The sequence below is a fragment of the Microplitis mediator genome, chromosome 7, assembly GCF_029852145.1.
Source record: "Microplitis mediator isolate UGA2020A chromosome 7, iyMicMedi2.1, whole genome shotgun sequence".
Taxonomy (NCBI): domain Eukaryota; kingdom Metazoa; phylum Arthropoda; class Insecta; order Hymenoptera; family Braconidae; genus Microplitis; species Microplitis mediator.
Genome location: NC_079975.1, coordinates 13451292 through 13474003, shown reverse-complemented (window position 1 = coordinate 13474003; position 22712 = coordinate 13451292). Strand labels below are relative to the sequence as shown.

The following is a 22712-nucleotide window of genomic DNA, read 5'->3' as shown; positions in this document are numbered from 1 at the left end:
TATTTCTTACTCTAATACAGAAATTAAATTTCAAATTGATTTTACAATATTATTTGAACAATAACTAATGAGTATTCATCCCTGATTTAAAAAAATTATTAAAAAGTATTTAAAATGATTTAATTTTTAATCATTTTAAATACTTTTTAATCCTTCAAATCATTTCTAATCCTGTCTCTTATGGACATTTAACGTGTGAAATCATTTTTAATCATTCTTTTTAATCAGGGATTTCTTTTTTTTATATTTTCAATTTATCAAAGCCATGATGTCAACTGGGAAAATTCTCGTGTAAAATTACATTTTTATCTTTTAAAATTTGTAAAAAGTACCGTATAGACAATTGCGATCTTACAAAATTGATTATTATGCCTCTGAAACGCCATAAAAAATTAACTAATCAGTTGAGAAAAAGTTATAATAGTGTTAATTAATGCTTTTTTCATAAGGTCCTCGATCAAAAAATTACTTGATTTTGGCGTAATTTCAAAAATTCAAAATAAAGCAAGACTAGAGAGACTGATATTTTTCATTTTATTATTTTATATTTTTCGTCATGTAAACGTAACTAACGTTGAAAGAAGTCACTATGTAATTTGCCAAAAGATACACAGTGGTTTGTTAGTTATGAAAAAATTGGGACCATTGGATTCAGTCATTTTATGACTGAAACCAATGGCCCTGATGAGCGACCTCGACACACAGGTATACGAAAAAAAAACTGTTGCTGCAACAGGACCTGGCCCTGTGGCAGCTACAGGACTCAGTCCTGTTGCAGCAACAGAAAAGTCCTGTAGAATTCACAAGATAAATTCTGTTGCAGCCATAGGAATATTCCTGTTGCATATACAGGAATAGTCTTGAATTCATAATGAGTATAATATATAAATTTAATTATATATATCAATAGGGGAAGGGGGGGGGGGGCAAAATGGGTCCCCCAAAATTTTTAACATGAAAAGGGTTGGGGGCGGGGGTAAAATGGGCTGCCTAGACTTCGAAAACCTCGAATATTTTTTAGCCGAACGGGTTCCTAAAATTGTTTTAACAGAAACATGGAAAAAAAAGAAATGTTGCTGCAACAGGAACGTTCCTGTAGCATGATCCTGTGGCTGTAATAGAACTAGACCTGTAAATACTACAGGACATTCCTGTTACAGCTACATGACCAGACCTGTAGCTGTAACAGGAATTGTCTTACTTGCCGATGTACGACAACCAAGTCAAATTAAAGTCTTGTTGTCTTAGATTTGACTGTTAACTTAAATTTTTAAGTCAAATATGTCAATTTCAAATGAAACTTGACTTGAATTTGAAGACTCAAATTTTTGAGTTAAAAAATTCATATTGAAGTTAAAAAAAAAGTAGGATTAGCCAAAATCAAGTCAAGAAAGTCAAAATCATGTTATTTTTTTTTTGACCGAGGGTACAACATGAATTTTACGAAATTGAGTTTCGTATTCATAAGTAATTTGATTGTAAAGCTGCGAAAGTAAATTTCTTGAATTGTGTTTTCAAATTTTCAAGATAATCAAACGGTAAGAAGAAATCGTTGAATTGATAAGTTATTTAGCAGAAATCATAGCTCATCTTACGAACTTTAAAATCCATTTTCCAAAATTGAGTTATAACTTTCGATTCAGAAGTTATTTAAAAATAAAACAATAAAAGGACATTTTTATGAAAATCAAAAAAAATTTCAAACGTCCACAACTCCTAAACTAATGGACCGATTTTGCTCATCTTAGAACTTAATCATGGTAATCGCCCAAAGAAAAATTATACCAACTTTCATATAATGATCCGATAAGAATTGTGGCCACAATCACTCAGACATGGTGTGTTATATCACATACATATGGGGCATTCCATGCCAAATCGACCACTTTTGACACCGACCCTTTTCAATTTTTCTGAAATTTATGTATCTTTCTCTGCACTATTGGAAACTGATGTGGTTTTGGCAATTAGGTTAATTGCAATTCTGTCAGCACTATAAATTTTTTAACTAATAGTATTTTTGCAACCTACTTGACGAATTTTGTTATAGATTATGACAAAATTCTTTGAAAATCCCACCATGAGGACATACGCAATAACCAGATTTCTATAAGAAATCTCCTAAAAATCTGAAAAATCGTTGACCCTATGGACCGAGCTCAAAAATCGGTTGGACTAAAAAAATATAGATTTCGCTGAAAAAAAGCAATTATTGTCCGACGATATCTTTGAAACAAATCGACCGGTTTGCACGTACTTTGCGGCAATCGAAAGGGCTTGTTAAGATTTAGATTTGATCAAACTTAGAAATAAACCGGTCAAGCGATTTACGAGTTATGCAACAAAATCTTTAAAAAAACAATTTTTTAAAATTTTTATTTTTCGTTTTCAATTTTTACAGCAGTAAGTTAAAAAATTATCATGTTAATAATAGCCATTGTTTTCCTTGTTAAATCATTAAACTTGCATATCTAAATTACAGCTTTACATTTTTGCCGCGTATATTGGCCAGAAAGTAGTGTTTTTCTGGCTCTAAATATTAAAAATTCCAGTATCAATGCAGGTAATCATGAAGATTATAGTGTATGTGTATAGCACGGGATAAAACAATTTCAGACTTCAGGGGATGTTAGTTTTCATTTTCGACTTGGGTAGTCGACTTAACCCTCGTCTGAAATCGTCTGGTTTTATCCTTTGCTACGCAATATATTATTATACATTAATTTGTACTAAAGTTATGAAATCGTAATTTTAATTCACTCAAATAATTTTTTTATGGATTTTTATATTATAGTATTTGAATTATCTATATATATTTATTTACAAATTGCAATAAATAATAATTTTAATATATACATAATTTATTTACATACAATGTTTACGCTACTTTATGCAGTCAGAAAATGTAAACAGCATCAGTGACACACACCAGCAATTTAAGATTAGTAGCTTAATTAGTCGCAGGCAAGTGGGTACCTCTCATCGTTTTCAGCGAATGTAAAAAAGCCATTATGTACTGGTTAATTCTGCTAATAATAATCATACGAGCAATATGGCGCAATATCTTTTTGTGACTGATTGTTTAATAATTTATCTTTTTTTTTTTTTTTTTTCAAAATTAATATGATTAATTTTTCTATGCACAATGCTGATCGGCGTAAATTAAATGAAATAAACAAATAACTTACTAAGTTATGCATTAATTTAGTGATAAAATTTCAAAGTGGGAAATAATTGTTTGAATACTTCACCACATCTAGTATTCAATTTAATAGTAGCATATTTATCAGCTCTAGTGTCACCAATATTGACAATTGCAATTGATTTTTTAGCTTCTTCTGCTTGTAAAATAATTCTGTAGCCTGAGAATGTAGTTAGAGATGTTCCAAGTACTAATAATGCATCAGCTTTATCGACAGCACTTTGAACTTTTTCAACAGTGTGTCTTGGTACATTGTCTCCAAAAAATACGATATCAGGTTTCAATATTCCACCACAATTATTACACGGTGGTAAAATAAATCCTTGGATTTGTTCTTCTGAAAGTTCTACGTCACCGTCAGGTCGTATTTCTTTACTAACGGCATTAACAGTTGGATTTAATTTATCTAAAATCTTTTGAAAATCATGTCTATAAATTTTATTATCACAATTTAAACACATTACTGTGTAGCCAGTTCCATGTAATTCTATTACATTACGGCTGCCTGCTTTTGAATGTAATCCATCAACATTTTGAGTTATAACACATGATACAAGGTTCATATCTTCTAAGTGTTTGAGAATATGATGAGTGAAATTTGGTTTGAATTTTGAAAATCTGTTAAAATTAATAATTATTTATTCATCTTTAAATTATTATAAAAGTACTGTAGCTAACCTTGGCCAACCAATGTAATTTCTAGCCCAATATCTTCTTCTAATATGATCATGATTCCTAAACTCTTGATATAAAACAGGTCTCCTGTTACTCGTAGCATATAATCCTACTCCTTCTGACCTGTAATCGGGAATTCCACTTTCCGTTGAAACGCCAGCGCCAGTTAAAACACATAATTTTCCTTCACTTTTTATGAAATTTTCAAGTTGAATTAAATCATTTGGCTTTGGTGGTTCATATTTTGGTACAAAACAAAGATTGGAGTAATTTTTTAAACCTAAAGAATAATATTTTTGTTAATTGTTATTATTATTATTAGTGAACATACTTGTAAAAACTAATTGAAAAAAATATTTAACAAAACAAATTAATAATTCATTCATAATAATCCACAACTTAATTAAAAAATAAATGAATTTTTCTAAACTTTGCAATAAATATTAGGCGTTCGATATCTATATCTATAAAATGATAGGTCTTCTTTTTGAACGCGCATCACATAAAAACTACTGAATACTTTGACATGAAATTATATCACAAAATTCTGCGTATTTCAAAGAAGGTTTTTAGCTATATATTGTTATGATTTTGATGATAAAAAGTATATTTTTTTAAATTTCATTTTAATAAATTTTATCGATTATCGATTGTTCTTTTTGTTCAAATAAAACATAAGAACATAATCTATATGATTCTATCCTTTTTTTGGCATGATATAATTTTATTCTATTTTCTAATTAATATTTTTAAAAGTACTGAAAATACTAATAATAGTAAGAATAATAATCATCATCATCATCAAATTACATTCCCGTTTGGAAGTACAAAAAATTTTATTTTAAATGTCTGATAGTAATTTTAATGTTGAGAAATTGTATTGTTATGCAGACAATATTTTTGATAAAAAAAATTATTTCTTCGGAATGACAAATCAAATATTAGGCGAGTAATACAAATTATTAGTGTTCATTTTCTTAACTCTATAGAATTAATTATAATTAATTTAACAGAACCTGTACGTTTTGAGTATTTCTAAAATTTATTTTCATTTCGAAAGATTAGATTTTTGAAAAGATAATAAAATAGAAATTTCATGTACTACAACAGTAAAACTTAAATTATCGACCAGAATACTCAGGAAAACAGTTGGGGTATCAATAATATTTTTAGCAGATAAGTTGAAAGCATTTAGAGAAGTGAGGCAGGTAATGGACGAACAATTAACGATTCTATATAAACATAAAAATTAAACAATAATAGTATTTAATTGAGTGAGTGAGTATCTAAAATTAAAAATAATAAATCTATTATAAAAACATTAATAATTATTAATTAAGAATAAATTCTATATTAGGTAAAAGACCCAACTATTGACAGAATACCGATTGTGGACACTTGTATTTATTTATTAAGAATAAAAAACAAATGATTTAATTATTAGACATAAAATAAGAAAAAGCGTTTAAAAAAATATCTATCATTAATATTAAATATAACAAATAAATTAGTGTCATACTTTTTATAGTACTAATAGTTAGAGTTGTCATATTACGTTATTAAATTTCTCAGATACAAAAGTAAATATCAAGTACCCATTACTAAACGGCACAAGTAATTAAAAAAGTATTTTAATAAATATTTAAATTTAATTAACATTAAAGAAATTAAATATTTTTTAAGGCTTCAACTTTGAACCAAAATAACTTTATCTTGTAAGGGTAACCTAGTCTGCCCCAAAAAATAATATTTAAACATTTCTCAAATAATTGGATTCTTCATTCGTGTAATCAGTAAATTGTTGCGAATTGAATGATTTCCACATTAAGAGTAAAAATGAATTCTAAGTATACTTTTCAGGGGATGAAAAAATAACCCTGACAGGAGCAAAATTACCAAGATTATCAGTAAAAATACAGCCAACACTAGGTGCTCTAAACAAGCTTTAATAATTAAACAAGCACTGATTTGTAAAAAATTAGACGTAACAAACTATTGGTTCATATTAAAGTTAATTAAAATACTTATTATGATTAATTTTTCTTACTAGAAAACAACCATGATCTACTTATTTTTTGAGAATTAAAAAATATTACTTCATTCATTTTAAATTAATTGCACCAAATACTTTATAAAACTTTTTTTTTATTCATTCAATTAAACTTTAGTAACTTTTTATTGCTAAAAAAAACAATAATTTAACCTTGAATCATACATTTTCTGTAAAAATACATAGTTCTGTCTATACTCGAAATAGTTAAAGAGTATTTTGCTCGAATGTTTTACTTGATTTTACTACGGACTGTAGATAAAACCCGAAATAAGCCGAAGTAAGTATCTTTGCTGCCCCAAATATTGAGATTTATATATACTACCAAAAACAGATTCTCTGTATAAAATCCCGCCAAGTACACGTTAAAAATTTTTTAAAAGTAAAAAAAAAAAGTAAAATCGAAAAAATACCAAGTACCTAAGATAATTCAAAATCATGGAAAACATTTTCATAAAATTCAATAACAAAATTTCAATGTACTTGGTGTGCTTACAAAATAGTAAAATAATAACATTTTTTGATTTTATTAGAAATTAATTTTGCTCGAATAAATTTAGTAATGCACACCAAGTACATTGAAATTTTGTTATTCAATTTTTTTTTTAATTTTATGAAAATGTTTTCCATGATTTTCAATTCTATTAGGTACTTGGTATTTTTTCGATTTTACTTTTAAAAAATTTTAAACGTGTACTTGGCGCGATTTTATACAGAAAATCTGTTTTTGTTAGAATTAAGCTTTCTATACCCGAGTAAAAAAAAATTATACACAATTCTACATGAATCACACACCCATGCCATAAATTAAAGGAACAGAAATATTTTAGAAATTTTTTTGTGACTTTTGCAAGGCTGTAACTTCGTGAAAAATAATCGTATCGAGATTTAAAAAAAAAAGCAAATTGAAACTTGTTTTTTCGTGTTCGAATCTTTTTTTTTTTTTTGTCTTTTCTTTGCATTTACTGAGTAACCAACGCAAAAATGGAAGAAAAGTCGAAAAAAAATTATTTTTTAATTTTGAGGAAAACAAAACTTGTTCCTTTAATTGTTTAGCAAAGCTTTGATCAATCGACCCCGACAAAAGGGTTCGATAGATCAATTTAAAATTTACAGGGTTATTGGAGGGTAAAAAAGTACCTGGCAACATTATTATTTTCATCGATAATTGTAGAGTAGCGGTTGATTTACTAAAAAACCAAAAAGGCATTTTTTGTACTTCTGATGGATGTTAAAAATTAAAAAAATTAAAAAAATGATGGAAGGGTCTTATAGAGAATTTGTTCAAGTTTTAAACGCCGCCCCCAAATTTACTGTGCAATCATTGGTACCTGAAATATCGATGATCAAACCCAAAAGAATCATTTTTCCTTTGAAGGCTGATATCTCAGCGACAAGTTGTCGCACGAATCTCCAAAAAAATGAAAATTAAAGCTGATTAAATTTTCTAACCGACCTATGTATTGGTTTAGCTGAAAATTTTTTTTCGCAGCCCGTGGACTCTCTCGAAGAAAAGAAAAAATTTCGAAAATTTTTGTCTCGCGGTATTTCTCATGTTTGCGCCATGGCTGAATTTCTAAAAAAAAGTTGATCAAAATGCATTGAAACGAGATTTCAAGCTACAAAATGCTTTTTTTCAAATCTCGATACGATTATTTTTCACGAAGTTCCAGCTTTGCAAAAATCACAAAAAAATTTCTAAAATTTTTCTGTTCCTTTAATTTATGGCATGGGTTGATATTACATCATGGCATTAACATTTATTATCAATGTTTCTATAAATAATTTTCCTTTGAAATTGAAATTGAACTGAACAAAAAAAAAATTAATTTTATTAAAATTATAGAGTATCTACTATATGAACAAAAATATACGAATTATATAATACATTGTAAAAGAATTTAATTATTTCGGGGCATTTTTCATATAGAATTATACATAATTTGTAACGGGGTAAATTGGGTTACTTTATCGACCAACATCGTAATTTTTCACTGATGGTCACTTACCCTACCCGTAATCCCAAACGAGCATTTAAATAAGTTTGTCGACTTGTCGCCGGGCGCGTTAATTGAAAATACTCGTACGCTATAGGCCCATAGAACACCCAGAGTGGGAGTAAAAACTGAAAACACCCGAGGTACACTCTTTTGCTGAGACAATTTTATTGGTATTTTTTTTTATCTTTATGATCTTGAAGTTATTAAACAATAAACAATTTTCGAATTTTTTTTTCCAACAAATCAATGACAAAAAGCAAGAAAACTTTAAATATGCACATGTAGAAAATTACAAAAACTAGGTGCAATTTTTTTTAAATACTGTTTTTTTTAATTTATCTTTAAAAAAAAAAATCAAAAAATTAATAGGCGTCGGCTAATTTCAGTATCATTAATTTTTACATAAAGATGTTTGTAGAGCAACACCTTTCGTCGTGTTTTTCTTTGTATAACCGGTATAACTTAATACTACAGTGAAAATACTAAATAAATTTTGTGACACTTAAAATTTTGAGTCATACATTTATATATTACAAATTGAATCAATTTTTCACATGTAGAATTTAAATTAATTATAAGCAGTTTGTAATTAGTTTTAAATTAAAATTATATGAAGCACAAGTATATTTGTGTACTTTTTGTGTGGATAGAACGCATGCGCATTTATTTAATTTTTTAGAAGTGAAGGGGCTACAAGTAAATATCCATTTCCAAGAATTTTCTTCTCCTACATAATTTGGGCGGTTATTTAACGAGCTTGGTCTGCAATAATATTAGAGGTTGTGATTATATTTTGCCGCGCAAATTGTTAGTAGCTGATAAAAATATTACTGTACTAATATTTACAAACAAAAACGTGGATTACAGTAAGTTTACATTTTTATATATTATTATGTATACAGGCTATTTATTTATCTATAAATTTAAAAAATATAAGACTAATAAAATGGTTACAAAATATTGTAAAAATAATGCGAGGTTCGTTTCGTCAATAACAATGAGGTTTTTTATTATATCTATACATTTTTACGCGTAGTTAAATAATTAATTAACTTAGAAAATTAGTCGTATTATTAATCAACAATAAAAATATGATTTTTTCCTTAGAGCTAATCATTTTTTTTTTTATCTACATTTTAGTCATAAATAAAGAATAATGGAGTCGGACTGTGAAAATACTGATAAAAAAAAGGAAATTTTAACGGAATGTGAGTTGGATAATGATACGAGCAGGTTAGAAATCATAAAAAAACGTCCACGTGAGGATGATGACCTTGATGAAGCATGTATTAAAAAACCTCGGGTCGAAGAAAATAAAAATGAGTCTAAAACCGACGATGATATTTCTTCTAAAAAAATGAATGATTCTCTACAAAAAGATGTTGATAAAGAAGAAATTAAACAACTTAAAAAAGATAAAACAAATTCTGAAGAAAATAAACCATCAAGTGAATCAAACGACTCTGAAGTAATTATTTTAATCCAGTACTTTTATCAAATTATTAATTTTTTATTAAAAAAAAATTTTTGTTTTACAGAAAGATGAATCTATTTTAAATGAAATTGATGCAAAGGATGAAATGAGTAAACTTGCCTCTGTTAATAAAAAAATAAATGACGAGACAGATAATTTTAAATCTGAGATTAAAAATAATGATCAGGATTCTGAAGTTGTCGATGGCTTAGAACTTTCGGTAGAATGTGCTAGTGAGAAAGAGGCCTCATCGGACAGTGAAAAAGAAGAGGAATTTAAAACTCGGCCAAAAACAATTATCGTTAAGGAACCATCAAATGATTCAACATTAGAGATGAAAGTATCAGAAGCCGAAAATTCAGATGAAGATGAAGACATGGAAGAAAAAAAAATAAAAAATGATACAAAAAATAAAACAGATGGAAAATCTGATAATTCTGATGAAAAAATTCCCTCAGATACTGACAGTCCAAGTGTTAAAACTAAAAAGATTAAGAAAAAAGAAAATGAATCAAAAATTATTAATTATATTTATCCATTAAATATGGATTCAGAAAGTGATTCTGATCGAGATCATGTTGAAATAAAGAAAAAAAAAAATGTTCAAACGTCAACTAAAAAACCGAAAAATGCCAAGCAATCTCGAGGTCGTCCTGCAAAAAATACTAGAAAATCTTCAGAAGATGAATTAAGTGAAAGTGAAAATGATAAAGATGATGAAAATATTTCTAAAGTTGAAGAGAACAAAGATAAAAAAAAATCAAAATCTGTTGTAAATCATAAAGTAGACAACCAAAATCATTCAGATGACAATGATGTTAGCGATGAAGTCGATACTAAAAGTGATAAATCGAATAAAAAATTAAAATCTTCGAAAGCTTCCAAAGTTTCTAAAAATAATAAAAATTCAAAACTTGTTAAAAAAAAAAAAAATACTTCTGAAGATGAGGAAAATGATGAAAATGACAATGAAAAGACCGATAATAAAAAGAAAAATACTAAAGATGTAGAATCTGATGGTACTGATGAATCTAAAAAATCATCAGAAAGTGAAGATGATGATGACAGTAACAGCGATGAAGATGAAAAAGATGGAGATAAAAATAAAAGTACAAAAAAAAAGGTAAATGCGGCTAGAGTAAGTTTTGTAAACTTATTATTTATTATTATTTCATTTATTTATTTTTTTATTAGCCCACCAAGGCAGCTACTTTTGAGAAAAAAGTTGCAAACTTAAAAAAATTAATACGCGAGGCAGGTATAAGAGTACAATGTTATAAAAGATTTTGGTCTGGTTGTAAAAGTGATACACAACGGATTAATAAATTGAAAGAATTATTAAAAGAAAATGGTGTTTCTGGACGGCCAACTTTGGAAAAATGCAGGGCAGCTAAACGTAAACGTGAACGTATTCAAGAAGCTGCTTCTTTAAATCCCAAAAATATTTTATCAGAAGGTATTATTAATATAAAAAAATATTTTATTTGTTTAATTATCGATTTTTTTCTCATGCATTCCTTAATTTTAACAGGTCGTGTAACTCGATCTAGACGAGCTCCTCCAAAAAAACAAAAGTCTCCAACTCCACCGCCAATTTCGCCTACTCGGCATCAAGCAATACGCAAAAAAATTAAAGTCGTAATCGATAGTGACTCTGAATAATTTTTCAGTAATTATGATTAAAATATTTGTTTTTATTATTCCTTAAGTAATAACATTTTATTGATAAAAAATTTTAATTTTAACATAAAAATGGATCCAATTATCTAAATTCTTAAAAAAAAATATTATTTACACAAAAAATGGATTTCTCGACACACGAAAAAATTTGCATTATGAATTGGAAACAAATATCTTTTTAGGACGAAAAAAAATTTGTTACAGCAAGAAATTTTTTCTCGGCCTAAGAAAATTTTTGTTTTTAACTTATAATGCAAAAAATTTTTTGCGCCAAGAAACCCTTTTTTTTTCTGTGTACAAATATATTTATAAAGATATATGAATAATTTAAAATTTATAAAATCCATCTTAAAGATGTCTAAACTTTTGCTGACATTTCGAAAGTATAGTTTTAACATATTTTATACTTGTATACTTTAGTTTGACATCATTTAGTATTTCATCATCCTACTGACCGTACCTGATAGTAAAAACAATAGTTAATAAATTGCTCATCATTCAACGATCATTATGTCATTAGCTAGTAATATGTCTCGCATGTTATTAATACTTAAATTATATTGTTGCTAACGTACCCAACGGTAATATTACAGTCGATTCAATTCACACTGATAGATCCTCCCAAAGCATGTGTCCACCAATAGTGGATAAGCCACTTAAGGAAATGATGCCTACTGAACTTTTTACTATTGACATATTACTATTAGAAATTTTCGTAAATTCTAAAGCAATTCGTGCAATGTTAATCGTGATTACTCATTTAACATGATACTTAATGCACGAATGAGAATAAGATACCAATAAGCATAATAAATATAATAAAATCAAAACTCCGCTGCTGTAAACTGTCATTAATTAAAAAAAAACTCATACTAAATGATTCAGACAAAAATTTATTGTATAATACTAAAATTTTATTTTTTTAATAATTGAAAAGTGTAAATTGTAAAGTGAAAATTTATCAATGTTCAATTTCATATTGTTATATTACTTTAAAATAAAACAAATATGATGAAACAAAAAAAATTTTTTTTTTTTAATAAATTCCCATTTTGCCTGTTTGTGGGGAGAATGGCGCATGTGCTACGTTTCATCATTTGTTTTCTAATAAAAGAAAAGGACGATTTTCTTCCCCCTAAACAAGGTAGGAATTTATACTTTGGTGCAGCTATGGTGAAAAATCATTTACACACCACAGAGGAGGGTAGAACGTTCCAATCCGTGTGTTTACCACCTTCGCTTTTGCTCAGGTACGCAATTATATGCGTGAGTTGAAATGTTCTACTTTCCTACCTTGGTGTGTAATATAGTAATTTGTTCAACAGAAACAGAAAATATTAAAGCGCTTCACGTTTCAGAGTTGAAATTTATTTAATAACTGCAATAAAAAAAATTAAAAAATGTTTAATGTGCATTATAAAATATTTATTATTTTTTAGTATTTAGATAGACAGTTATACATTCTTTACAACAAAATGGTTTATCTTCTCTAATCGCCATTCTGCCATTTAATAGACTTTTTTTACACGTAGCGCAACAAAAACATTCATCAGACGCATGGAAGTTTAGATTTTTTACAGCTACGCCTTGTTGATCAGCTGCTATAACTTGACGACATTTATCGCATATTTTGGCATAAGTTTTTTGATAACAAACCAAGCAAAGAGGACGATCATTCTCTGAAATATATTGTTGTCCAGCTAATGGAACGTCACAATCCCAGCAACAGAAATGTTTAACATGATAATTATGTCCTTCTGCTACAGTATATTCTCTTACGAAGATTAGCTGAAATTTAAATAAAATAAGTATTCATTTAGAAATTAATTAATTTTGTAATAAAACATTTATTCGATGCTGATGACTGGTTATTTACTAAATATGTAAATTGGGAAATATTTCGGACTGTATTAATATTCTTAACGCTAAAATTAAAGAAATACAGCTATGGTGTTTGAAAAATGGGTTAAAATTAAATCTAGATAAGACGAAAGTTGTTATCTTTGGTACTGCGCAAAATTTAAATACTGATTATTGTACATTTGCTCTGAAAATCTTAGTTGATAGTAATGTCTATTGATGAGATTGAGTTTTTTGAATCGGTTAAACACTTAAATGTTATTCTAGATAACACATTATCTTGGTCAGAGCAAGTAACAGAAGTTTGTAAACGATGTATAAGGGCTCTTGCTCACCTTAAAATTAATGGTGATGTATTTAATTCCCTAACAAAGATAAAACTAATTAACATGCTAATACTCCCTATATTTGACTATTGCATAGCTATACACTGATATAACTGCCCTATCAAAAAAATCCATGTAGAATTATATGAGAATCCATAGAAATCCATGTAGGAAAGTATGGATTTATATAAGAATCCATGAGAATCAACACAGGGAAGTACGGATTTATATAAGAATCGATGTAGAAAACAATAGATATCTGGACTCCCATACAAAAAAAAACATAGAAACTTGAATATCTGGATTCCCATGTTATAAATCCGTATAGGAACCTGGATATCTGGATTTCTATGAAAAAATTCAGTATACATTGCGAACCTTGTATGTCCACATAGGAATCTAAACTAGGTCCCTCCATGGGTTTTCGCATGCTTTGAATTTTTATGGGAAATAATTTTGAAAATTCACATAGGAATCCATACTAGATTCCCGTATGGATTTAGGATACTGCGGATTTCCATAGGAAACCACGTAAGCATCTATGCTAGATTCTTTAAGGAAACTATATGGAAATTCATCCGAAAACGCCATATCGGAATTTACATGGGAATCTGAGCTGGATTCCCACGTGGATTTTTTTGATAGGGATTACACCGATACAATTGGTAAACAACAACTAAAGATCTAAATAAAACTCACTGCTTGTGTTCTTTATATTTTGTAAATATCGAAATATAAGCATGTTACGACATAATATAATAATCTACGATGGCTAACTCTAATAAAATTAAGGCGGGAATTTTTCTTTTGATGTTTAGTTTACAAAATATTATATTTAAATCAAAAGTCACTATTTATGAAAGATTGTGTGTGTTAGAAACTCGTTTTTGCAGAAGTGATATCCGTCGAGATTATCTGATGCCATCAAGATGCCACAGCACGAAATGCGACAAATCGCTCTTAATTAATGCAATTAGAATATAGAATGAGTTACCGAGAGAATAGTTCTTAAATCGAATGATAGCTAATTAAGATGATTAATGGAATAATTATACTAATCTTATTATTTTTCGTGTTCATTATTTAACTACTATGTTTACTATTATGTAATATTATGTTTTTTGGATGGCCGTAAGGAGTCTTATGACCAAATGAATAAATAATAATAATAGTTAAAGTAAAAATCATATTACCTCATCACATGCAAAGCATCTTGGTATTTCTAATAAATTAGCAAGGTCTCGAGCACAATAAAGTTTATCTTTATAATAAAAGTAAACTAAATCGACAAGTAATTCATTACAAGTTGAACAAGCGAAACATCCAGGATGCCATACAGCATTTTTAGCTTTCTCAGCGGTTACAACAACATCATTAATAACAATTCCTTCTTGACATTTATGACATTTCTGTACTTTTGATTGATTTATCGATATATCATTCACTGCGTCACTCAGATTATCAATAATTGAATCTCTCTCGAAATTTTTTGTTTTACCAAAGGCTTCTTCAGGAAATACAGGATTATTAAGTTGCTCTGATCTAATAATTGAATTTCCAGGGCTATTACAACTACTTAAGTGAGCGTGGATTGGTTTTGAATGAATATTTTGATTGTTAGATTCTGCATTATGGTTTAAATAACTTTTAATATTTTTTTCTTCTCCGTTATCTCTTATTAATTCCCGGGATCTTGATAAATTATTTATATCAATAGGTTCTTCTTCTTTACCACTGTATTTTGATGAAAGTTTTTCGCGAATATATGAAAGTTCTTTTTCGTCCAATGTACTTCCAATAATATCTGCAGAATTAATTGCGCTTGGTGGTAAAAGTGCATCTGATAACAATTTGTCTGCTAATAATGAATTTTTATTTTCTTGAGAAATCGATTCACATGAATTTATTGATGGTGTTGTTAATTTTGTTGACCATTGTGGAAAATCTAAAGCGTTAAATTCAGTTTGTGATTTATTTTTATTAATATTTTCATTTTTCTGATAATTATCGGAATGTAAATTAGATTGGGCAAAATTTAATGGTAAATTATGATTATTGGAATGAATAGAATCAATTATGGAAGACGGCGTTGGCACTACTGTATCTGTTCTAATTTGTTCGTTATCTGGGTTATTATTTATCGTTTCTAGATTTTGTTCCATTGATCCAATAGGATAACATTTTTCATCATGAGGCAGTTGAGTAATATTTGAAATATTTAATGCAAAATTACGATTACCAGAAACAGAATCAGCCGCAGCAACTTTTCCTTCGTTTTTCATATTTTCAATAATATGATGATATCTAGCCATTTTATGACTGTCATTGGTAATTTGTCCTAAAAGTGGGCCACGAAGAGTCTCAAGTATTCTCGGAGCTATTTCTGGATCGTTTACTGATGTATTGAAAGTTAGATTTGGATTATAAATTTCTTCTTGTGATGCCAATGGAGTAGAGTATGATGATTTCATAGATTTAGGTATAAAACTACTGGGAGTACGAAGGTTTAATGGTTGGCTATTTATTAAACTTGGTTTATGTTTAGGTGTAAAGCATTCTGAAGCATTTGCTGGTGTTACTAAAGATTTTTCAAAAGGTTTTGCTGTTATTATCTTAGAAACTTTTCCTTGACCAACGTATTTTTTTAAATTTTCTAGATATTTTTCAAATTGTTTTCTCTCTGAATCTGATAATTCATCACATACTTTATGATCAATGTCATGTAACGGAAGTTGCTTCTGAAGTTGTTGTTTTCTCAAAGCAGCTCCTACTGATCCTTTAATGGGTAATTTATCTTCTGGCAAAGCTTTCATATAATCTGCTGCAAGTTCTTTTGTCGTATCCGGTGGTGCCCATTCAAAAGTTTCTTCATTATCCACTTGTTGTTTGTTTATTTTAAGAACTGAAAAATTGATTAAATAAAAATTTAGTAGTTTAATTTAATTAATACAAAAAATAATTTATTTACCAATTAATTTGCGTTTAGATTTTCCCGAAGAACCGAATAATAAATCAAATTGTGGAAATTCATCAATAGGAACATCATGATCATCATGTCCACATTTACAATTTTTACATATTTTTCGCCAAAAATGTAAATCAAGTCCTGGACAATTAGATTCACATTTAATACACGGAGATCCAGCACCAACTTCATGAGCTAATCGTGGCTGAGAAAATTCATTAATTTTAATTACTTATAAAATTCAATATTTTTATCTCATGAAAAATAATATAATTCAAAATTTTTTTTGTTATTTCTGCATAAAATAATCTTATCAATTAATTAATAACAGATAATAAACAATAAATATAAAAATATTATTTTTATTTACTGGCATAATTTTTTTTAACAATACAATTATTTATTTTTAGTCTGGATAAAATATTTATTAGGATAAGAAAAAAAATTGACATACTTTTCGTTTACGATTTTCCAGCTCCAAAAGCCACTTTGGACGGTCATCTTCTTTGACTTGGGCATTTAATTCCATTTCTTAAAAATAATTTAGTAAAAAGTAGAAAAATATACTCTTAGTTAATGATAAAAATTTAAAGTTTAATGATAATCTATTTATTCTATTACACGCCTCATATTAAAGTCTTTTATGCTGACTGGAATAAGACTCATCGTTTCTTCTCGTTTATGCTGTACGCTCTAAAACCCCAGTCTGACTCATATCGCCCCACTCTTTTTACAGGGCATTGAGTCACAGCTGTACCACTGTGTTGAATGTTAAATGTTGAATGTATATACGCGAGTATAGCAAAAGTAAACAAGAAAAATTTTTTATTAGTATAAATAGCAAAAATACATTGTCTATGATTTGATTGACATTTTTGTTTTATAATATTTAAATAAAAACTTATACAATAAGTTTAACACAATTTTTTTTCAATACTCATTTAAACGAAAATCAGTTACAATTTGAAAAAATTTTTATATGCATACTATATACTATATTTTATTATACATTACATGAGTGTTTCAAAATAACAATTTTTTTTTTTCATGTTCCATTTTTAGAAAATTATCTCTCATTGTAATAAAAATAAAAACAAAAATATAATAAACAAAATAGAAGTCTTTTCTCAAGTATAGAGCTGACACACGATAGATCTTTATTCTGCATTTTAATTGTTATTGCGGACCTTAAAGTGGAATATCATAAATCCTTTTTCTCACATTCAATGAAATTAATGAAACTTATACAGTAAATAATCGTTCTAAGCCGATTACTCTTGGAGAAATATAGCTATTGTAGAGGGTCTCATGTCGCAATTTTCAAAAAATTTAGTTACATGTTTTATTTTATCGAAAAATACGATCAGTTCAAAAGTTTAGTTGTATATGTGATATGACGCGCTATGCCCGAGTGATTGTGGCTACAATTCTTATCGGATCATTGTGAAATTCGGTACACTTTTTCTTCGGGCGATTACCTTGATCAAGCTCGAAGATGAGCAAAATCGGTCAATTAATTCGGGGCTTGTGGGTATTTTTAATTTTTTCTAGTTATGAATTTCGCTATATAACTTATTATTTCTACGATTTCTTCTAGCCGTTTGATTGTCTTGAAAATTAAAAAAAAAAAAAAAAAATTCATGTTATACTTTATAAAATAAGCATTAATTAACAGTATTATAACTTTATTTTCGACTAATTAGTTTATTTTTTATGGCGCTTCAGAGGTATAATAATCAATTTTGTAAGATCGCAATTAAGTCTATACGGTACTTTTTACAAATTTTAAAAGATAAAAATGTAATTTTACACGAGAATTTTCCCCGTTGACATCGTTGCTTTGATAAATTGAAAATATTAAAAAAAGAAATGAACACTCATTAATGATTGTTCAAATGATATTGTAAGAAATATAGTACGCAGATTTCTTAATAAAATCTTCCAAAAAATGAAATTTTTAAATTAATTGAAATAAGAAGTATAAAACTTTTCCATTCCCGGTATGACCGGATGGCTCTTTTTTTTTTAACTATCAGACAGTGAGACTTAAACTAGGAAACAAATGTTCTTTACACTAACAAGCACCCTCCATTACTGCTGTTTTTCCGAAAATTAACTCCGAAGGTGTTGCGGCAGAGTCACAAATGAAAACAATCCCGTTTTTTAAGTTTAAGATCCAAGCTTAAACTTCGTAAAAAAATTTCCTTACATTTATAAGTATCTACCATTATTGTTATTTTTTCGAAAATCAACTATGAAGGAAGTTTCATCGAAATTTTTAACAACAATATAAATATCACATAATGTACGCAGGCGGAGCTGCGGATGACGGCTAGTTTATAATAAATTTAGTGGCTCGCAAAGATTTTCCGCTTTAGTAGAGTTCGAAACCTTTTAGAAATTTTTTTGACTTTAGAAAACTAATGAAATTTAATTAATTACTTATAATCTATGTTTAAAAAATCTCCCATTACTTTTCGATTGTAATTAAAATTTTATTATTTTAAATTTGTATATTAATAGGAATAAGTAATAAATAAATACTTAATTATGTACATATTATACTCCAAAAGCTTCATTAAAATCTTCATCTGATATCTGCAATAAAAATGATTTTTAAAATATTTTGTTAACAAAACTTTAAAATTAGTTTCAATCATATAATACAGTATCAAATCTCACCTTTTTTCTCTTCAATTTTTTTATCAATGCAATATCCTTAGATAATTCATCTAAATCCTCTTGTGAAGGTCCTTTTCTTTTTTTCTTTATCGATTTAGCGGATCCATTAGTTTCGTTTCGTTTACTTTTTTTATCTTTTTTAGTTATACGTTTATCTTGTCTTTCCACTTTTTTTTTTTTTGTTTCAGACCAAGGTTCTGTATTTTTCATCCTTCGTTTATCCTTGCTAGGCCAAATTCCTGTTTTACGATAAATATTAAGATTCTCCAATCGTTTTTCTTCTCTTTGTTTGTCTTTATATCCGATTGAATTAATATCAATATTCATTTCTATAAAAGATGATGTGTCACGATTTTTAACTTCTGGCATACGTGGCATTCGTAAAAGACCAAAGCCCATTGCTATCAAACCAAGATCTAAATCTTTCAATCTTAAAATTAAATTACATTCATGTTTACTATATGATTGTATATATGATACGAAAGCACAATTGCCCTTATCAAATAAAAGCCTATCATCAAGCTGTGAATTCCTCATAGAATCTAAACATTTTTGAATAAGCTCTGCAGGAGTATTTAATTCCAATTTATCTAATTCAACTTTTTGATTTCGTTTGATAAATTCAATGTAAGCATCTTCGGTTGGTAAAAGGAAAAGTAATGCATTGCCTTGATGACCAATTCGCGCAGTTCTACCGCAACGATGTACAAAGTTACTTGCAGTAGATGGTGGGTCGTACTGTAAAACCCAATCCACTTCTGGAATATCAATTCCTCGGGCCATTACATCAGTACATATAAGTATACCAGCTTCAATGTTACGAAATTCTTCAAATATACTGTTTCTTCGATCTTTTATTTTTCCATGCAAAGAAAATATCATTTTGCCAGGAAACATACTATAAATTTAAATAAATAAAATAAAATGTAAATAAATAAAATAAAATTCAAATAAATAAAATAAAATTTAAATAAACAAATGATTTATGTGAATCAGGGCCAATTCCCTACTAGCATTTTTAAGGATGTCTTACATAAATCTGTACCACCAGTCTTCAGCAAGCCTGCATCATCAGTCGAGAACAAGTCTGTGATAAGATACTTCCGTAAGATACGTTTAAGTAAACCTGTAGCAATATTTGCTTGAAACAAGATATTTGCTCAAGATGCATTAGTTCAGACTTGCTGTAAAATTGCTTAAGATACCTGGACATGGCTACCCTCTTCGTTACATCGCGAGCCGTCTATCCATAATTAGTATAGTTAATTCAGTAGTGCTTACTTAATGTTCGATATAATTTTATCGTTTGATAATATTATCAATTTGTAGTACTTTAAATTTAAATGAGGACTACTGGATTAGCTATAGGCACTGCGTTTGAGTTTTAGAACTCTGACATTGTTATCTATTGATTAAAAGTTGCTGCAGGCTGTTTCTAAAGATTTCGTAAGTCTTTAAGAAGTATCTTAAGCAAGACTTGCTGAAGTTTTTGGCAAGTATACTTATGAAATCCTACTTGTTTAAGTCTTATTTAAATCATGCGTAAGAAACTTGCTGAAAGACTTTCCTCGAATAACTTGCTTAAGACAATGCTTCTAGGGTTATTAAAAAATAAGTTAATTTTTTTTACAGCCTATGCTGCGTAGGGGAGACGCAAATCAAGACTATATTTACGTTTATTTACTAGTCATCTAGCATAATATGATAAATCATTTCGATAATTGATGATAATAAATTAACTTCGAATTTAAATGGACTTGATGTTGAAGCTTATTTTTTACTGTTAGCTTATTATTGTTATTATTATATATTATAATTTAAATTTATATATTGATTTAATGTATTATTTTGTATGAACGGCAACAAGAAATTTCGATCTCATGGCCAAATAAAATCTTTATCTATCTAAATAAATTACACAATTATAAAATATTTAATTACTTAAAATCAATACTTACAATTTTAATACATGGCTGAAATAATCTACACATGCACACGTAGAAAAAAATATCATATATTTTAAATCAGTGCCCTTTGATTTTATAAAATTAACTAAAGTTGCAATTTTATGATCAGGTTCAACGATAGCATAATAGTTATTTAGTGATATTGGTGTAGAAACACTAGATTTCTCTTTAACTGCAACTATTGTTGGATTTCTTAAGCCTGCTCGTATTAATTGTTGTAATTCTTTTGTTTGTGTTGCAGAAAATAATCCAGTTCTTCGTAAACGTGGTAATTGACTTAAAATTGTATTTAATGTTGCCGAAAATCCAAGATCTAAAAGTCTATCAGCTTCATCTAATACTAATAATTCCTAAAATTATAGAATAAAAAATATTAAAATTTAATACTTAATATCACTTACAAATTTATTTTAAAATTTGATATAATAATAGAGTAGTAACCAATGATTTGACTGCTTTTCCTAAATTAACATCTTTGCAATTTGAAAAAATATCTTCTAATCTTCCTGGTGTAGCAATAATAATATTTGCACCTTGTTTTAACTTTATTGCATCTTCTTTAACTGTAGTACCACCAACTAATAATACTTGCTTTAATTTTGGAATGTCTTTCAAAAATAGGTTCAATACTTCACTTATTTGAGTAGCCAATTCTCTTGTTGGTGAAATAATTATGCCACCGATCTCTGTTGCTTTCCATTCATCACTTCTTTTCTATAAAAATAAATTCACATTATAAAATAATGATTTATAAATTATTTAATAAATAAATACCTGAAGAATTTCTATCAATGGTATAAGAAATGCTAGTGTTTTTCCACTTCCAGTAACAGCTTCTGCTGCTACATCTTTTCCATTTAATAAAATAGGGATACATGCTGCCTAAAATCATTGCAATATTTTGATAAATAAAAAATTTTTAAATATATATTTTGTTGGATACATACTTGAATTGGAGTTGGATGGTGAAACTTAAGTAACTTTAAAGTTTTTAAAACTCTATTACTTAGAGTAACCCCTAAATTTTCCCATTTTTGCTTATTAATTCCATTTGTAGAGTTATTAGACATATTTTTAATAACATTTATACCCACGTGTTTTCAGCTTTTGAGGTTATGAATTAATTTTATTTATTTCTGTATTTATAAAATTCCTCCCTCCACTTGGGCTGGAGATTGTCGTCAATTTGAAAACTCAACTTGTTCGAAACCAAAATCTACTGTTGGTATCGGGCGGCAAAGTACTAGTATTTAAAGAACGAGATTTAAAAGCGGCCAACTTTCTGTCGGTTTGCACTGTATTTTGTACTCACAACTCACATTGTAGTTAAATAGAAAACTTTTGAAGTATGGAGGATATAAAGGTCTCGTCTCCCCTCCTCAAGCAAACTGAGCCTGAACGAAAGAAGTTGATGTATATTTGTCGTAAAATTGACGGGAAATTCTGTCATCAAACTGGGAATTTAGTTGGTCCAAAATCTGCTGCCGTTATTAGATGACAAAATGAAAGCAAACTTTAGCTGACAATCCTGGCTATTTAAGGGGATGCTCAGAAATAAACTCTAGAGATTGATAAATATATTCTCATATGGTTTGTAAGTGAAAATCCACATGATTTACTTAAAACTAGAGGAACAAGAAAATACCTGACACTGCATTTACATTTTCTTCACAGAATTTATTAACGCTTTATGGTGATGTCGAATTGTCCATCTGGTGTAACCAGATATCTGTGAATGCAACTGTATCCCCTTGAATAAATTTCTGAACGTGCCTTTAGATACTTATATTTTAATGAATATTTTTAATAATCGCGGGAAACTTCGAATCAA

General features: G+C 28.2%; 4 protein-coding genes across 7 annotated transcripts; 1 reads left to right on the top strand and 3 right to left on the bottom strand.

Annotated features, from left to right (window-relative positions):
* Positions 1-3065: 3065 nt before the first annotated feature.
* Positions 3066-6126, bottom strand: LOC130672159 (NAD-dependent protein deacylase Sirt4-like). Of its 4 annotated transcripts, none has more exons than XM_057476510.1 (3): positions 6081-6126; positions 3881-4157; positions 3066-3820 (listed from the first exon to the last, which is right to left on the bottom strand). In XM_057476510.1, exons 1-3 carry the CDS (start codon positions 6109-6111, stop codon positions 3205-3207), a joined length of 924 nt encoding a protein of 307 aa, XP_057332493.1. In that variant the 5' UTR covers positions 6112-6126; the 3' UTR covers positions 3066-3204. The 4 variants fall into 4 exon arrangements, with proteins under 4 accessions (XP_057332493.1, XP_057332494.1, XP_057332491.1 ...); XM_057476511.1 differs by having other exon boundaries at positions 6093-6126; XM_057476508.1 differs by lacking the exon at positions 6081-6126 and adding an exon at positions 5925-6074.
* Positions 6127-8421: 2295 nt separating this feature from the next.
* Positions 8422-11155, top strand: LOC130672158 (uncharacterized protein DDB_G0283697-like). Its single transcript, XM_057476507.1, has 5 exons — positions 8422-8793; positions 9068-9395; positions 9466-10524; positions 10596-10857; positions 10933-11155. Exons 2-5 carry the CDS (start codon positions 9084-9086, stop codon positions 11061-11063), a joined length of 1764 nt encoding a protein of 587 aa, XP_057332490.1. The 5' UTR covers positions 8422-8793; positions 9068-9083; the 3' UTR covers positions 11064-11155.
* Positions 11156-12484: 1329 nt separating this feature from the next.
* Positions 12485-17018, bottom strand: LOC130672156 (testin). Its single transcript, XM_057476504.1, has 4 exons — positions 16687-17018; positions 16236-16437; positions 14461-16169; positions 12485-12869 (listed from the first exon to the last, which is right to left on the bottom strand). Exons 1-4 carry the CDS (start codon positions 16759-16761, stop codon positions 12510-12512), a joined length of 2346 nt encoding a protein of 781 aa, XP_057332487.1. The 5' UTR covers positions 16762-17018; the 3' UTR covers positions 12485-12509.
* Positions 17019-17842: 824 nt separating this feature from the next.
* On the bottom strand, positions 17843-22631 carry LOC130672157 (probable ATP-dependent RNA helicase DDX55 homolog). The gene is made up of 7 exons (XM_057476506.1): positions 22527-22631; positions 21829-22442; positions 21656-21763; positions 21323-21595; positions 20873-21231; positions 18915-19812; positions 17843-18830 (listed from the first exon to the last, which is right to left on the bottom strand). Exons 2-7 carry the CDS (start codon positions 21949-21951, stop codon positions 18792-18794), a joined length of 1800 nt encoding a protein of 599 aa, XP_057332489.1. The 5' UTR covers positions 21952-22442; positions 22527-22631; the 3' UTR covers positions 17843-18791.
* Between the last annotated feature and the right edge of the window lie 81 nt (positions 22632-22712).

Excerpts from the sequence above, each read along its gene's own strand:
- LOC130672157 (XM_057476506.1), bottom strand. The coding sequence starts at position 21,951 with ATGTCTAATAACTCTACAAATGGAATTAATAAGCAAAAATGGGAAAAT. Across the intron at positions 21,764-21,828 it reads ACCATCCAACTCCAATTCAA|GCAGCATGTATCCCTATTTT; the intron begins GTATGTATCCAA and ends CAATGATTTTAG. Across the intron at positions 18,831-18,914 it reads AAAAATTGAAGAGAAAAAAG|ATATCAGATGAAGATTTTAA; the intron begins GTGAGATTTGAT and ends TTTTTATTGCAG.
- LOC130672156 (XM_057476504.1), bottom strand. The coding sequence starts at position 16,761 with ATGGAATTAAATGCCCAAGTCAAAGAAGATGACCGTCCAAAGTGGCTT. Across the intron at positions 16,438-16,686 it reads TGGAAAATCGTAAACGAAAA|CCACGATTAGCTCATGAAGT; the intron begins GTATGTCAATTT and ends GAATTTTCTCAG. Across the intron at positions 16,170-16,235 it reads ATCTAAACGCAAATTAATTG|TTCTTAAAATAAACAAACAA; the intron begins GTAAATAAATTA and ends TCAATTTTTCAG.
- LOC130672158 (XM_057476507.1), top strand. The coding sequence starts at position 9,084 with ATGGAGTCGGACTGTGAAAATACTGATAAAAAAAAGGAAATTTTAACG. Across the intron at positions 9,396-9,465 it reads GTGAATCAAACGACTCTGAA|AAAGATGAATCTATTTTAAA; the intron begins GTAATTATTTTA and ends TTTGTTTTACAG. Across the intron at positions 10,525-10,595 it reads ATAAAAGTACAAAAAAAAAG|CCCACCAAGGCAGCTACTTT; the intron begins GTAAATGCGGCT and ends TTTTTTTATTAG.
- LOC130672159 (XM_057476508.1), bottom strand. The coding sequence starts at position 5,982 with ATGAATGAAGTAATATTTTTTAATTCTCAAAAAATAAGTAGATCATGG. Across the intron at positions 4,158-5,924 it reads TAGATCATGGTTGTTTTCTA|GTTTAAAAAATTACTCCAAT; the intron begins GTAAGAAAAATT and ends ATTATTCTTTAG. Across the intron at positions 3,821-3,880 it reads AATTACATTGGTTGGCCAAG|ATTTTCAAAATTCAAACCAA; the intron begins GTTAGCTACAGT and ends TAATTTTAACAG.